A 16,532-nucleotide genomic window follows, 5' to 3' on the forward strand; every position below is an offset into this window, starting at 1 on the left:
GATGAGGCAGGCTGATATAGAGGTAATGATTCTGAGGGCCTGGTGGCAATTCCCCCCACCCCCCGTTGTTGGTGGTGATACCTCAGTGAGTTACACAAATGCAAAATTAAAAGGCATCTCAGTGAAAAGATGAAAGGAGGGATTTCCACCTACAAAATGCGACTGTCTCTCCTTACCCTTCTGGCTGCAGCCCAAAATGCCCCAGTGAATCCAAAATAAACACAATTTATGAAAGTTTATTTATTTATATAATTTTAGAAGTTAATTTTAGAAAATTTCAGTGGACACTTTACAATTATAGAACAGATTCCTTGACTTGAAATATTCTTCATCTGTAAGGGAAATTTTGTTAAAATTACAATTTAGTGGTGGACATCTTAAATTTTTCACTTAACAAATTTCCCTTCAATTTTGGAGAAGGCCATCTTGGCCTAACATACTTTCCTCTTCTAAAACCGCAATTAAACCTTTGTACCAGTTAACTGGTCACAGAGACCTATAACTTTTCCTCTGTCACAAACATTCTAGTCAACTTTCATCTTTTCTTGTAGGGAAGGTGTTCCAGCAACCTCATAAATTTAGTTCCATGTTCCAGTATCAGTTTTTCAAATATAGTAGCACCCAAGATTTTATATAGATATTTTTAAAAAATCTTTTTCATAATAAGCCTTAGAATGAAAATGGCCTCTTTTAACTGCTGATGCACACAGAGTAAACATTTCCATTGAGCTATTCATAGTGAGCCCGAATTTCTTTTTCTGTTTAGTCACCGTCAGTTCAGTTCCAATCAGGGCTATTTTTAAGCAGGAACGCACAGGAACAGAGTTTCGGCTGGCTCCTGAGTTGGCCACGCCCAGCAGGAACTCATTAGCACAATAGGCCACACCCAACAGCAGAAACTCATTAGGATTGGCTACAGTAGCCGTGTGTGGCCTAACATGCAAAGGAGTTCCTGCTACAAAAGAAGCCCTGGGTTTTGATAACAAACAAGGTAAACAGAATAAGAAGGGAAAGGTGGGTGTGGCTGGATGACCACACTTCTGGTAACATGGGGGTGTGGCCTATTTTGTGCTAATGAGCAGTGCTGTCAGGGTGTGGCCTAATATGCTAATGAATTTTGCTGTTGGGTGTGGCCTATTATGCTAATGAGTTCCTGCTGGGCTTTTTCTACAAAAGACCCCTGGGTCCAATCAATATATTTGTGTGAAGTTGTGGTTTGTTATGCCAATGATCATCACAGGATTGTTGTGATGACGAGACAGGGTGTGGAGAACCATGACCTAAGCTCTTCAGAGGAAGGACAAGGTAAAAATCTCATACACAGACAGACACAGCATACAAAATACCAATATCTTTTATCCCTCTACAAATATCCTTTTTATGTGCAATTTTTATGAAGAAACCCATTGGTTTCTTCAAAGGACTGTCATTTCTTTTGGTAAACTAATTGCCAAATTCTACTTTATTCCTTTACGATACCCTAATCATTTAGACCATCATTCCTTAGGGGTGGGTAATCTCAAACTGGATTCTCTTCCATTCTTGTCGGCTTTCCCCCAGATATCAGTTTAAAAGCTGCTCTGCAGTATTTTTGATCACAATTGTGAGTAATCTTGTTTCCACTGCAGTTTGAGTGAAGCCCATATCTTTTGTACAGGGACAGCTTGTCCTAAAATGTTCCCTAGTGCTTAAGAAACCTCAGCTTACCCTGCATGTGAAACAGTACAGTTCTGAAAATGTTAGTTAGGACTTTCTACATCCTGATATCCTCCCTATCTTACCATATAACCAGGTCAGCACCACTGTCAGTGTGGAGAAGAAGAAGACGTCAACTGTTGATTCAAGCATAAGATGAAATTTCTTTTTAACTGTGCTTTGTTTATGAAAATAGGATTCAGTGCAGTAAATCCTGGCCTCAGTCCCCTCCCTCTTTCCCCCATCTCCCTGCCATAGAGAATTGAATTGGGGTTGGAAACGCAGACCAAACACTTTAAAAATAAGCATATCTAGTTTGGCCCTCACCTGGCTCTTATCTTGTTCGTGAACACTTTGTTGCTGGAACTGATGCTTCATGGCTGAGGCTCCCATGTGGTGATGAGCTGTGGCTGTTTTACAAGCTACCTAAATATGCATTTGTGTTAACTCCCCAATTCCTGTTGAAGCCAAATAGATGACCCTACTGATATGCTCTGAGTAGCTTCAATCCAAGTGAAAGAGGGTATGTGTGTCATAATGCCGCTATATAAATCAATGGTGCGACCTCATCTGGAATACTGTGTGCAATTCTGGTCACCACACCTTAAAAAGGATATTATAGCTTTGGAAAAAGTGCAGAAAAGAGCAACTCGAATGATAAAAGGGTTGGAACACTTTCCCTATGAGGAAAGGTTAAGGCGCTTAGGGCTCTTTAGCTTGGAGAAACGACGACTGAGGGGTGACATGATTGAGGTTTATAAGATTATGCATGGGAAAGAGCAGGTAGAGAAAGAGGTACTTTTCTCCCTTTCTCACAATACAAGAACTCGTGGGCACTACATGAAATTGCTGAGCAGTCGGGTTAGAACGGATAAAAGGAAGTACTTCTTCACCCAAAGAGTGATTAACACTTGGAATTCACTGCCACAGGAAGTGGTGGCAGCTACAAGCATGGACGGCTTCAAAAGGGAATTAGATAAGCATATGGAGCAGAGGTCCATCAGTGGCTATTAGCCACAAGGTATAGATAGGGACTCTGGGGCAAGTGATGCTCTGTCATCTTGGTGCTTGGGGGGGGGGTCAACAGTGGGAGGGCTTCTAATGTCCTGGCCCCACTGGTGGACCTCCTGATGGCACTGGTATTTCTGGCCACTGTGGGATACAGAGTGTTGGACTGGATGGGCCTTTGGCCTGATCCAACATTGGCATCTCTTATGTTCTTATGAGGCTTCTGAACAAAAAATGAGCATTTTGAGGCTCTGGGACAAGGATTACAAATTGGTAATCTTTCTCTAAATCTCTAAACTCTAAATCTTTCTATAAAAGTTATCTTGGGTCAGGGATGTGATCTAATCCTGGCTGTTTGGTTTACAAGCTTTCAATCTTCCAAGCACAAAGATTCCAGTGGGATCTAATTCCAAGGCCCTCAGCTACACAACCACTAGGGAAAGGATATATGGAGTAAAATATCCCGAACAAGCACCACACAATGAGTTTAGAGATTAGTACTAGCAAACATTTACACATAGCTATGTTGCACAAAGTTGGGTATATGCAATCATATCCACACAGAGACTTGGTCTAATAAGAATATAGCAGTCAGAAGTAATCTGCTTTTTCTGAATTACATATTTTATGAAGGGAAAGAAAACATTATATGGTAAGCAACTACTTAGCTACTAAAGCACTGATATTTTAATGACCTTTTTATATTTTAATGAAGTTTTACTCAAAGACCTCATTAGCTGTCACACATAGAACTAAGCATATTTTATTCCTTGAAAATTAAGGTTGTTGAAGATGTGACAGAACAATATCAAAATGCTTTTTTCACCAACATGTCTCTGGCAGCAATATCAGCTGCATTATTTTATCTACACAATATACAAATGGGTAGTAAAAAGCTGCTTCTGAATGTCTGATTCTAGTCCTTGGTTTTTGACAATATGTGCCTAAAAATGTGGGTGGGAACCATACATATTCTTTTGAATTTTTTAAAATCAATGCACATTAACTTTTAAGACTGTGCCTTTAAAGGTTTCAACTGCGCCACACTTATAGGAATTTGACAAGTCAGTCTATTTCTGTGCCTGCTTCCTAAACATTAAAATAATTGCAAGCCTAACCAACATTTCAGCATTCAGGCAGATGACTATGGCATTTATCTGCCACAGGCTTACTGAAGAATCCAACCCATGTACCAGTTGAGTTTGCAACTGACACTGAATCCTTCCCTTTACCCAGGCTGAATGTAATAAGGGGAAAGTTGGAGAAGATCAACAATTTCTTTGGCTATTCAGAACAAGTGTCATGTAGAAGGAGGAGGAGGAGGAGGAAGTGGAGGTTGTTTTATACCCCACTTCTCACCACCCAAAGGAGTCTCAGAAAGGCTTACAATCTCCTTCCCCTTCCTCTCCCCACAACAGACATCCTGTGAGGTAGGTGAGGCTGAGAGAGTTCTGAGGGAACTGTGACTGACCCAAGATCACTCAGCTGGCTTCACGTGGAGGAGTGGGGAATCAAACACGGTTCTCCAGATTAGAGTCCTACCACTCTTAATCATGACACCAAACTGGCTCTCTGATATGTGGCCAAAAGGAGGAAACATTCATTTATTTCATAATTTCACTATGGTGACTATTTTTTCCTCCTGGCAGAAGTCGAGAAAAAACACTCAAAGAAGAAAGGATGGTACCCTGGAGTTATTGAACAATAAGCAGAGAATGGATCTGTTGAGTAAGGAGAGGACAGAAACCTGGGATATATTTATGCACTGTGATGCTTTAGAGGAGTTTGGAAAGCATGCAGAATTGAGGGAGAACGTACAAGAGCACCTGAAGCTGCCTTACTGAAGCGGACCAGAGGTCCATCAAGGTCAGTATTGTCTACACAGACTGGCAGCCACTCTCCAGGATTTCAGGAAGAGGTCTTTCACAGAGTAGGGCGATGAAGGGGAAAAAAACTGCACAATTCAGAGACAGGGAACAGAAGCATTTTCCAGAGGAATTCATGTGGCTAAGTGATAGCCTTCTCAGGAGAGGTGCTTGATAGGATTACCTGCTAGCTTGACTCCATTACTGAGAAACTGGTTAGAGTTATCACAGAGCCAGTTTGGTGTAGTGGTTAAGTGTGCGGACCCTAATCTGAGAGAACCAGGTTTGATTCCTCACTCCTCTACTCACAGCTGCTGGATGACTCTTGTCTTTTGACAAGAGCTGTCCTTGAAAGGGCAATTCTTGAAAGAGCTCTCTCAGCCCCACCTACCTCACCGGGTGTCTGTTGTGGCGAGGGGAAGGGAAAGGAGTTTGTAAGCCGCTTTGAGACTCCGAGTAAAGGGTGGGGTATAAATCCAATCTCTTCTTCTTCTCTTCTTCATGACAGCTGTCTTTCTTTTACAGCCATTTTGTATGGTTGGGTTAGGAAGAAATTATGGATCATCATGTGAATCATGAGAGTAACACTCTCATCCCCAAGTGCAGAACAAAGAACTCACTCCTTACAATGATGCTGGACATGAAAATCAGTGCCATCCAATTAACTGAACACAACCCTTTGACTGATGACTTTCAGAGTCCAGTGAATTCTGGATTGTGAACCAAGAACATGTTATTTGAACTAAGGGCTGCCTTGAAAAGCCATTTTTCTACCAGCCACCTTAAGGTAGCGATTTATAGGAAAACGAAGAAGAACTACTACTACTACTACTACTACTACTACTACTACTACTACTACTACTACTACTACTACTACTACTACTGTTATTATTACTCAAGTTTATCATGCATTGGCTCCTATGAGCCTCTGGGGCCACTTTGCAGTTACACAAAGGATAGTTTTGGCTTGAAAGACTGGGGCAATCAAGATGATGGCATCGTACTCACCATTCCACTGATGCAACGGCCACATATCGTTGTCTTGAATTCACCATGCAGCTCCTTTACAGCACTTGTTGTATAAAATCCCTCCGCCAACAGAATGATTCCATATAAGAAGAAAAATGATGCAATGCCATAGATCACATACTGCATTAACTTTATTCTGAGAAGGAAAACAAAACAGGTAATCTAAATTTGCTGCATCAGAATTGTAGAGTTTGTTATATAACTATCTGGAGAGGTAAACAGGAAGAGGACTAATATACCAATAAATTATTTTAACAAAGGACCATGATGCTCAAATCTCATTCTTACAAAATGACTGTGTGTATGATCTGAGTTTTTAAAAAATCTATTTTGTATCATGTTTGTGCAGGTGAAGCTTCTGACACTGGCTGAGCTGCTGGGACTGTCCCAAATTGTCCACAAAGCCATTCTGTCAGCACATGTTCAGTGAGGGGCAAAATGAAGCTCTGATGATGCTTCAGTGGTTCTGGTCAGTGAGGGTCAGATGCCACGGGAAGAATAAAGCAGGCGTTAACAGAGTTGCACTTACCTATAGCTGCTGTTCATCAACGTCTTCTGTGCAGACATACATTGGGACTGTGCCTGCACAGGCTGGCCTCGGACATTTTCTTTCTTTTCTTGGAAGCGGGGGGGAGGGGAGTGAAAAGGATCGAAGAATTGGCTTCCAGCCATGTCAGCCTAACAGTGGATGGGCTCACCTGCCCTGCTGTTAGATTTAAATGGCTAAAAGCCAGTTCAACTATCCCTTTCGCTCCCCCCCCCCCGGAAAGGGGGGGGGAGGAACCTCAGCCAGTGCTTTACCAATTGGCTTCCGGCCATGGCAACCTAACAGCGGATGCCTCACCCACACCACTGTTTGGGAACTCGGAAGGCATTTAAATTTTAAATGCCTTCTGAACTCCATTATACCCTATTGGGATGATCCCCATAGGATATAATGGAGCTGAATAAATTCAGGTTTCCCAAATATTTACCCGAATTCCAATACAATACCAATATTGGGATTTGGGAATATTCAGCAATACCGATATTTTTCAGGTTCAGTAGACTCAAATCGGAAAAAATACAGAATTTGTTTTGCAGACCCCTAATAAAAACTCTAACCTTTAACCTTCTAAACTAATCTGGTGCCAAAACTCTAAAAATTATGCCACCCTATCCTTGAAACTGAAAATACCAGCAACTACTGGGGTAGATAGTCAGAACTTTGCTGGCTGTTGGCTTTGATCCCTTTGGTGGTTCTGTTGAGGAGGCCTCAACTGCGACGTATCCTTTCTTTTTGAAAAAGGGGGCTACTGGAATGGGCTCTAAGGATACATGAACGATGGCCGTTGTTGCCTCTGGCCCCTGTAGAAGGTGGTAGCAAAGCCGTGTTGCCTTTGAGAGAAATATTGTCTCTGGATTAGAGCTGAGGAGAACACGCTCAACGATCTGGCTGCCTGGTGGTTCTTCACAGGGGAGAGGAACTCACCAGTGGACTGTGAAAAAAGAATTGATCCTTCAAAGGGGAGATGCTCCACTTTACAGCAAGTTTCTAGAGGAAGAGCAGTGTTGCATAGCCATGAGTGCCTCTGGAGAACTATAGCAGAGGCCATCGATCTAGCCAATGCATCTGTGGCATGCCTGCCCACTTTAATATCCTGTTTCAAACGTTTAATCACCTTGGACTGAATAAGGTTAGCCAGGGACTTGGATTCATCACGTAATTTTTCTAAGTGCTGGGAAAGACTCTCTCAGAGGAAATGTTGAGAGTGAATGAAGTATAAAACTTCGTCCCCAAAGTGTCCAGACAATGGCTTTCCCTGTCTGCTTGGGATGAATGCTGGCTGGGTCGTTGGCATGCCTGTATGTCTTCCAGGACCAATGAGGATGGTGGTGGGTGTGTGGACAGAAACTTGCAACAGTCCTGCTTTACTCTGTATAAATTCTTGATCTTATGAGGTGTGGCTTGAATGGAGGCTGGTTTCTGCCAGATTGGAACTGTGAGGTCAGATAGGGTCTCCAACTATCCCTGGAATAGAGCCAACTCAAAATTCTGTCCTTCAGATGGTTGTCTGAAGTGGAGACATCGATATCAAGGGTTTTTGTCATTTTCAGCATCTGTTCTCTGTAGAGACAGAGGTCTTCACTTGGGGATACCGGAGTCAGATCAGGTCACCCACAGTATCATTGGATGATGGGTCCAAGGCACTCTCAGAACTATAATGAGATGCTGCGGAGACCTCTTCTTCAGGCTCATGGTACAGGGACTTGATTGGAGCCAGTGTGGAGCAGGCCTCTGTATATCCCCTTGTATTTGAGTCATGCTCCTCCAAAATTTGGGGGTGATGCCGGCTGAAACGCCCCGTCTGAACGCACCCATTGGGTGGGAAACCCACACATGCACCAGCTTTAAAAGGGGTGGGGTGCCCCCTCTTTGGAGTTTTTAAGGTAGAAAGAAAATGTCCACAGCTGGCCTGCACAGGCACAGTCCCAGTGTCTGGCAGCATGAGAAGACGGAAGATGAACTAGAGAAGTCTTGCCAAGAGACAGGCTGGCTGAAGAAAGTGGAATGAAGTAGACAGTGAGCTGGGAAACAGGGACCTCAGTTGAGTTGAGGGGTCATAAAGAAAATAAGATTGAGGTGAACATTTATATTGGAGCCTAAGAATAGTTACATTGTACATTATTGGAGGGAATTAAGTGGACAGGCTGGGAAACAGGAGGCAGGTTGTACAGGTTGCTAGGTTTACAGAATGACAACACTGTTGGTCCTTTAAGAACTGGGGGATTTTGTATGCTGTGGCTTCTGTAGCACTGTGATCTAACCAGACTCCAAAAGCAGGAAACCAGTGAACTAGGAGCTGAATCTCCTGACTGAACTAACCAGAAAATTCCTTGGCTGCAGACTTCTGGAATTTATTAGCCTTACATGCAGCCACTTGTGGTTTCCCACCCAAGGTCTGATGCTGACATTTGGTCTTGCATCTTTCACTATCAGCGTCCGTATAGCAGCCATGTTGTACATATTAGATTCCATGTCAACAATGAAGTCAAATGAGGAGGAAGATCTATGTTTTATTTCAATTAACAGAAAAACAATTGGACCAAATAGTCCATCCAAAATTGACTACTTTCTTCTCAGCATATTCAGGAAATATGCTTCAATTAACAGGAAAAACAATTGGACCAAGTAACTAATCAAAAATTGACAACTTTCTTCTTTTTCTTCTTCATCTTCTTCTTCTTGAACATATTCTGAACATATTCAGGAAATACATGATATTTTATACATGGACTGACATCATCAAGAAAACAATATTCAAAAAGCATAATTGGTTACAAAAGACAGTGCCAATTTGAGTAATAATCCTCTGATTGGCCAGATAAACATATATCTACATCAAACTAAGTGTTTACTTAACCTAACCTAAATGATAATGGGCAAGGATTCTTCATATCCCAAACAAAAGTATTCATTACTGATACGAGACTAAAATCTTATCTGACCCAGACATTTTGCCCTAAGAACTACAGAATCATGAACTCTGTACCTATTATGTTGTCTGCTAACAATATCAGACCTACCAGAGGAAAGCCGTCTATATAACAGGCCTTTCTAATATCCTATACTTAAGAATAAATCTATAAAAACCAGAGAAATATGAATAATCAAAAAAGGGGGAAATCTTTATAGTCCCATCTCTACTACAGCCATATGGTTTGGGGCTTGTGCCCATAAAAGGACTAGATGCCTCCAACTTAGATATAGCTAGTTTTGCTACTGAAGTGTCTAGCCACACTTCTGAGATAGGGAGAGAAAAATAGGACCAGATCTGCAAAACAGGACAGGATTAAGAGGGCGGAGTATAAATACAATAAAATAAATACATAAATCACTACACTGCCTTTTCAGGGAAGGTGGGAGGATGTTAGGAGAGGCCGTGGCTCATTGGTAGAATACATGCATGCAGAGGGTCCCAGCTTCAGCGCTTATTTTCAGACACAGGACACCCTCCTCTCACTTTTCATCCATTATACATCTGCCCTACCTTATTTATTTACTATTTATTTAATTCATTTATACCCCACCTTCCTCCCCAATGGGGACCCAAAGCAGCTTACATCATTCTCCTCTCCTCCATTTTATCCCTACAACAGGAACCGTGGGAAGTAGGTTAGGCTGAGACAGTGTGACTGGCCCATGATCATCCAGTGAGCTTCCATGGCACAAACGGGGTTTTGAACCAGCATCTCTCAGATACTAGCCTGACACTCTTAGCTACTATGCCACATTGGTTTAGGTTCTAAGCCATGGCTAGGATTCTGTGCATATGAAATTTCACATGTTTTTGAGGACTGCCTCATGTGCAAGTGGTTAATAGGGATTTATTATTATTATTCTTAGATTTGGCAGTATTGCTTTCCTGTGTACTTAAATATATTTTTAGGAGCCTCCTATCTCCTGGCAACAGCTACTTTTCAGCCTCCAGTTGCTATGGAGCTGTAATAACTCTGCTCTCCTGGAGATTTATTACTACTCTTGGTTTTGTTTGGTTTTGTCACATTAGACAAGCCTTTTGAAGTAGAAGTATATGTTGAATCTCTATCAAAAGACTTCTGGGAGATATGTGCAAACCCAGTTCCTTCCCATCTTGACAAACTTCCTTCATCGAACCACATTTTTAAGAACCTCTCTAGAGACTCCTCTAATAGCTTGCCTAAGATGAACTCTACAATTTACCAAGCATTTCACCAGCAGCTCCTAGCTTCTGGTACACTGAACTTGTGTGCATGTGTGTTCTCATCTCTGACAATTGTGTTTTATCAGCCATCTGGATACACTTGGTACGTGAAGGAAAGGAAGCGGATTCATACTCACACTTCAGACAACAAAGCATGATCAGTGGCATTTGTGGAGAAGCGCTGTTCGAGGATAGTGATGGTCCCAGCAAGAGCAACATGACCGCAGCCGCAGAACAAGGCTACCCCAGAGAAGCAAAGAATAGTAGCCACAAGTGAAGCATATGGGACTCCTCCCAGGCACTTAATGCAACATTCAAAGCAACCTAAGCAGAAAAGGGGGGGGGGGAAACAAAGGCAACATTATCTAAGTACAAGAGCCAGTTATGAGGACAAAAGTATTTGGTTTTCATGTGGCAAAACTAGTGAAGAGGAAGGCTCATAAGAACAGTTGTCATTTTGCTAAGTATAAAGCACATGGGTTACATCTTCCTGTTTATGTCATCTCAAGGACCGATAACAATCCGAAGTCTGTAATCCATACAAGATCAAAGGTTACAAATTAAGAAAGTCTATGTACAATGTTAGAAAAGTCCGTCTCCTCCTATGAGATGCAAATTTAACACTAATATTTAAAGACAGGTAGCAACAATAAGCCTAATTCTTCTAGACCTACTTAAGGCGTCACTGGCTTTTATAATATCTTTGCGGTATCGGAATAAATGCATGCACCAGACAGTCTCCCATTTGGTTTTCATGTCAGCCATCCACTCACTGGATGGTCTTGGGCAAATCATTCTCCCTCCACTCAGCCCTCCAGTTTATAATATGACAGTAAGAATTAGTTGTTACGAGAATTAGTGAGAAAATAACACAAAATAGTTGCCTTTGGAGATCATTTAGATGTTTCCAAGAAATAGAAAATCTATCCCAGCTAGATGGGGCACAGTTTATAAACTTCTTCTCCCCCTAGGCTTAGAAAGAGCCACAGTTTAATTCTGTTGCTCATGACAACTTCTTACAGTCAAGTCCCCTGAAGAAATCTATCTAAATAATAAAATGCCCTAGTCTTAAGATACAACTAACAATGAAACAACAACAACAAAAGACCAACTTGGAGTTGAGCTCTATAAAGTGATGCAAAAAGAGAATGTTAAAGGAGAAAGTTCAATATTTGGTGTTCGGCTTGCTGCTATTAGGAGATGGGACAGGGGGGAGAGACTCACCCAAACTACATCCTGCAATGCAGCCACATCACTTCCAACCGGATATGATGTTGTGTGGTCATCAAACGCTATTATTGCACCTCCCCCCCCCACGGTCACCAGAGCAAGAGCAGACAACAGAGAACGTGAGCTCCCCTGCCCCCAGCAGGCACTTGGCAGGCCTAGGGTTGCTATTTCATTTTTCCTGGGGTCCTCCTTGGATCTGCATGATTTACTTAGACATTCATGTTCCACTTTTCTCACCAATGGGGATCCAAAGAAGCTTACAACGCAGGCCCGTAGGCCGCGTGGGGCCCTGGGGGCCCGGCCCCCTCCCCTGATCCTCTGCTTCCCCCATGGCCTCGCGGGAGGGAGGGGAGGTGGCGCCCATCGGAGGGAAGACGGGGCGGGAGTCGGGACTCGGCGCTGGCAGCCAGCAAGTCCGGACGGCGCGCGGTCCCTCCGAGCCTCTCCCCCAGAGCGGCGCCGGCGCTTCTAGTCCGAGGGCGGCTGGCCGGCACTTCCTAAACCGCGGGAGCTGGCAGCGCTGTGTGGGACTTCAAGGGGGCGCTGAGCGCTGCTGCAATGTTGAGAAGCAAGGCGGGGGGTGGGGTGTGTGTTAGGAAGCACCGGCCAGCCGCCCTCGTCTCGGACTACAAGCGCCACTCTGGGGAAGAGGCTCGGAGGGACCGCGCGCCATCCGGGCTTGCTGGCTGGCTGCCTTCCATTCCATGTAGGTTTTTTTTTAAAATGTTCAGTCGCACAGTCGAGTCCAAGTCCGACTCTTTGCGACCATGGCCCAGATCACGGCAGGCCTTCCCCCCTCCTACTCCCTCCCCCCTCCCCCCCTCCTTGGAGGTCGGCCAGAGCAGCCCTACACTGAGCTGAGTATCGCAGGACGTTGCTGAGGGCAGCCTGGCTGAAGTCCGGGTCTGCAAAAGGACACTCAGCCTTTTCTCTCCATCGGTCTGCAGCACTGAAGGGGTTAAGCCAAAAAAGAGCTGCTTGCTAGACAGGCCGAACTGGGAGGGGGGAGGAAGAAAGGGAAGGGGGGGTGATGAATGGCGAAGGAGGATGGAGGCTGCAGATCAGCAACTGCAGGGGAATCCTTTGCAGCCAGATCCTGGGCTTACTCACAAGTAGGTCATGGGGGAGGGAGTAAGCTTTTCGTTCCTGGAAGAGAGGAATGCTCACATAGTGGGCGGGGCGGGGTGGTTAGGGAGACTTTTGCACTGCAATTTTCTTCTCTGTGTTTTACTTTGCAGTCCGCCTGGGTGACCCTCGAGGCGGCAGAGAGAGGTGGGGGGGTGTCTGCATTTGGTAAATCAGGATAAAATAAAAAATGCGTTCTCAGCCGCGGTGGTCGTAGGGAGGGCCAGAAAGGAGTCCTTCCTGCCGATCGGTTCCCTCGCATGCCTGGCATGTTAGCCAGTTTTTCTCTCCCCCCCCCCCCGCCAAATCTGCCGTCTCCCTCGGGGTTCCCTACTCCTGCCCCCCCCGCTCCCGTTCATCGCGGCAGCCTCCCTGCCCTGGCCTGGAGAGATGCCCCCAACATCCCTTTTAAAGGTACAATTAAAAAAATACCTAGTACCTCCAGTGTTCCCTCTCAGCTGAGTTACTGTGAGCTCCACCAGCTCACAGATTTTTGTCTTCGCTCAGGAAGGATGGCTCCAGAGCAAACTGATTTATGCAGCAGCCAAATTGCTCTCTCACAACTTTAATGGCAGTAGCTCACAAACTAGAAGTTTTGCTCACAAAACTCCACAGCTTAGAGGGAACATTGGTGGTCGCAATGTTCCCTCTAAGCTGTGGAGTCCTGTGAGCAAAAATTCTACTCTGTGAGCTACTGGCATGAAATTTGTGAGCGAGCCATTGGGCTACTACATAAATTAGTAGGCTCTGGAGTCATCCTTCCTGAGCGAAGACAAAAATCTGTGAGCTGAAGGCTGAGAAACTGTGAGCTAGCTCACACTAACTCAGCTTAGAGGGAACAGGTGGGCCCCCTGAGAAAAACATGAGCCCCCTGAGCAAGACGTTGTTAGCTACGGGCCTGTTACAACGTCATTCTCTATATTATCCTCACAACAACCACCCAGTGAGGTACTAAGGAGCCTTTCTCCAACTTAAGGGCATCTTTGGAGGAAGGCTCGTTAGGCTGGAGGAAGGCTTCAAATTCTGCTAAGAAGAGTGGCTGGATCCACCCCAACAATATAATTGTTTCAGCACATGGTCAAAAATAGTACTGCACATGCAAGGAGATTTTGATGTGAAGGAACTTTCAAGCTATCACATCTCCCACGTGGATACAGATTGTGCCACATGTCCCGCTGAACATTTCAACTGGCTTGATAATAAATAATAGAAGCAATTTCATACTATAACAACAAATAACGGCTAAAACGTTGTGTGCTTAAGTGAAAAGGAGTTGTATTTATACTTAGGCAGAGAATGTCTCAGTCCTTTTTATCTCCAATACCAAGTATCCAAATGATCAAGGAAATTGTTTTTCTGATCTACAGTGCATCATGATTCACGTTGCCAAGTCTTCCACTATGGCAGGATGCCTTGTGCCACCACCCCCTGTTGCTCAGCAATGGGAAAATTAGAAAAGCCAAAAAACGGTGTTGAGTATGCCGTGACATCTCTTTTGAGGAAAACCCAGAAGTGATCACACAGCTCTAGGAATTGCCTCTGGGTGATGATGTCACTTTTGGTTTCCCCCCAGAAGTGACATCATGACAGACACAATGCTGTGTGCCTCCCAGGTCCCCCACCCCTAAAGCTCCTGCCCTAATGTTGACTGCTGACTGTCCAAGACATCACTAGATTACTGTGTTATTCAGAGAGAAACTGTGCTAACACAGTGGCAGATACCATGCTTTGCAGCAGGGCCTTTTTTGTGTCAGTATGTGCAAGAGTTGGACTATAAGGAAGGCCGAGCGCCGAAGAATAGATTCTTTTGAACTATGGTGCTGGAGAAGACTCTTGAGAGTCCCTTGGACTGCAAGAAGTTCAAATCAGTCAATCCTAAAAGAAATCAACCCTGACTGTTCCCTGGAAGGCCAGATAATGAAACTGAGGCTCAAATACTTTGGCCACCAAATGAGAAGGGAGCCCTCACTGGAGAAGACCCTGATGCTGGGAAAGATTGAAGGTTAAAGAAGACGGGGACGGCAAAGGATGAGATGGTTAGACAGTGTCATAGATGCAACGAACATGAAATTGAGCCAACTTCAGAGGACGGCAGAAGACAGGAGGGCCTGGCGTGATCTGGTCCATGGGGTCGCGAAGAGTCGGACTCGACTGTGCGACTGAACAACAACAAAAATGTGCCAGCACAGTGTACCAGCACCTCTTATGACCAGCAGGGTTTTGGCCATCCTTACTGGGACTAGGCTAGGCTGATTGAGAAGCCATGGCCTGTTCTGTCCTGAAGCTAAGATCACACCCACTGATGATATCAGCAGGCATCAAAGTTTCTAGAGGCTGCTTCAATGTCTTTTTTATTGCTCGCTGATCTCTTGCCTTTGACAGGTGCCCGCCCTCTACCCTCTGCCTTTGTCAGCTCTCCAGCCCACCTCCTGTCTTAGCTGCCGGCCCACCAGCCCTGAGGTGCTCTGGAGCCCACCTGCCTACACCTTCTGGGGCCTGCCTGCCCTGTGACCTTTTTCAGCAGGCAAGTGATGAATTTTGTTTCTGGGTTTTTTTACTGGGTTGAGTCTGGGTAGCATGATGGACCCTCCAGAAGGAACATAGTGAACATTTGGAATTTTCTATAAATAGTAAACTTAGGATGTTAAACTGACAGAACTGTTTACATGAAGAGATGGGGTTAGCAGTTTGGTTACAGCCAGAAATTATGATGATTTCTAGTGCCCTTGTCTCATGGAATATACCTTTGTTAATACTGATTTATAATTCACTTGTCTCATTGAGCTGTATGTTTGTATGCCACCTTTCCACCCAAACAGGGTTCCCCAAGGAGGCAAACATCATGACTACCCGCCCAAAGCACTGCTTTGCAATATTCCATCCTTTTGCTCTTATTTTATTAGTTAATTGAATAAACACAATTCTGGCCCAACTATTATTTGCCTCTCTTCTAAAAATAAGTGCAAAATTAAATGCATTATGCTCTCTTTCCATAACAGAAACTATGATTCTTAGGCATATCCATACAGAAACATATATTCTTGAGTGTATGCACACAAATTAACTTTTCATAAGTGATGGTATCATATTATTCATATTGTAAATGCAAAATGCATGTTTGACACATAAAAATCTGTTCTTCATATCAAGATACAAACTTGCTTAAAAGCCATCTTGATGTATAGAATGCATTTCAGTCATACTGATGTGTGAAACCAAAAACGCATCCAAGTCTGGACAGACTGGTGATCCTAAAATCAGCTACAACAAAAACCTCACAGATATTTACCATATTAGCATGGAAGCAATTAAATTACCATCAGCAGAAAACTAAGCAAAAGTTACAAGTTGCAGAGTTAATGAGAGATTAACTTCTCTGTTCTGATATGATGTATCTTCCATTATTACAGCAAAAGAGAAAAGCCTTCTCTGGAAAGGGGATATGCAAGAATGGAATTTCAAACTCTAGAACAACCCTAACATAGTAGAGTAAAATGGTTTAAATATAAATTGTATAGTACAGATGCACATCAATACAGGATACCTTCAATGGCCATTTTGTCTAAAGCATCACTAGAACCTTTTGTGCAGTTCAGCAGAATAAAAACATTTTTTGTCCTCGGGCTTGTGAGCAGCAGTTACCATGGAAGCAGGTTAATAACAGCTCAATGATTTGCCCAGAGCTGCTGGTGAACCTGGCTACAGATTTAACACACTCACAAAAGGAGGCTGGCTAAAACAAGGGACGAGATTATTCTCTCGGGAACCAAGGCTATAAAATGCAAGCGCGCACACACATATGCACACATCTTTTTTTTTTTTTTGTAAGTGGGGCACAAACAGAAGAGAGAGTCTC

General features: G+C 43.8%; 1 protein-coding gene across 3 annotated transcripts in view; it reads right to left on the minus strand.

The window, feature by feature from the left end:
• The window catches only part of GPM6B (glycoprotein M6B), a 73,649-nt gene that overhangs the window by 14,407 nt on the left and 42,710 nt on the right, over window positions 1-16,532 (minus strand). For all 3 annotated transcript variants that reach the window (XM_015408816.1, XM_015408815.1, XM_015408817.1), the window contains exons 2-3: window positions 10,459-10,645; window positions 5,577-5,733 (exon numbers count right to left, since the gene is read on the minus strand). In XM_015408816.1, coding sequence (XP_015264302.1) covers window positions 5,577-5,733; window positions 10,459-10,645 — 344 coding nt within the window. The remainder of the gene's footprint in view (window positions 1-5,576; window positions 5,734-10,458; window positions 10,646-16,532) is intronic.

The sequence above is a fragment of the Gekko japonicus genome, unplaced genomic scaffold, assembly GCF_001447785.1.
Source record: "Gekko japonicus isolate JY-2015 unplaced genomic scaffold, Gekko_japonicus_V1.1 scaffold3574, whole genome shotgun sequence".
NCBI lineage: Eukaryota > Metazoa > Chordata > Lepidosauria > Squamata > Gekkonidae > Gekko > Gekko japonicus.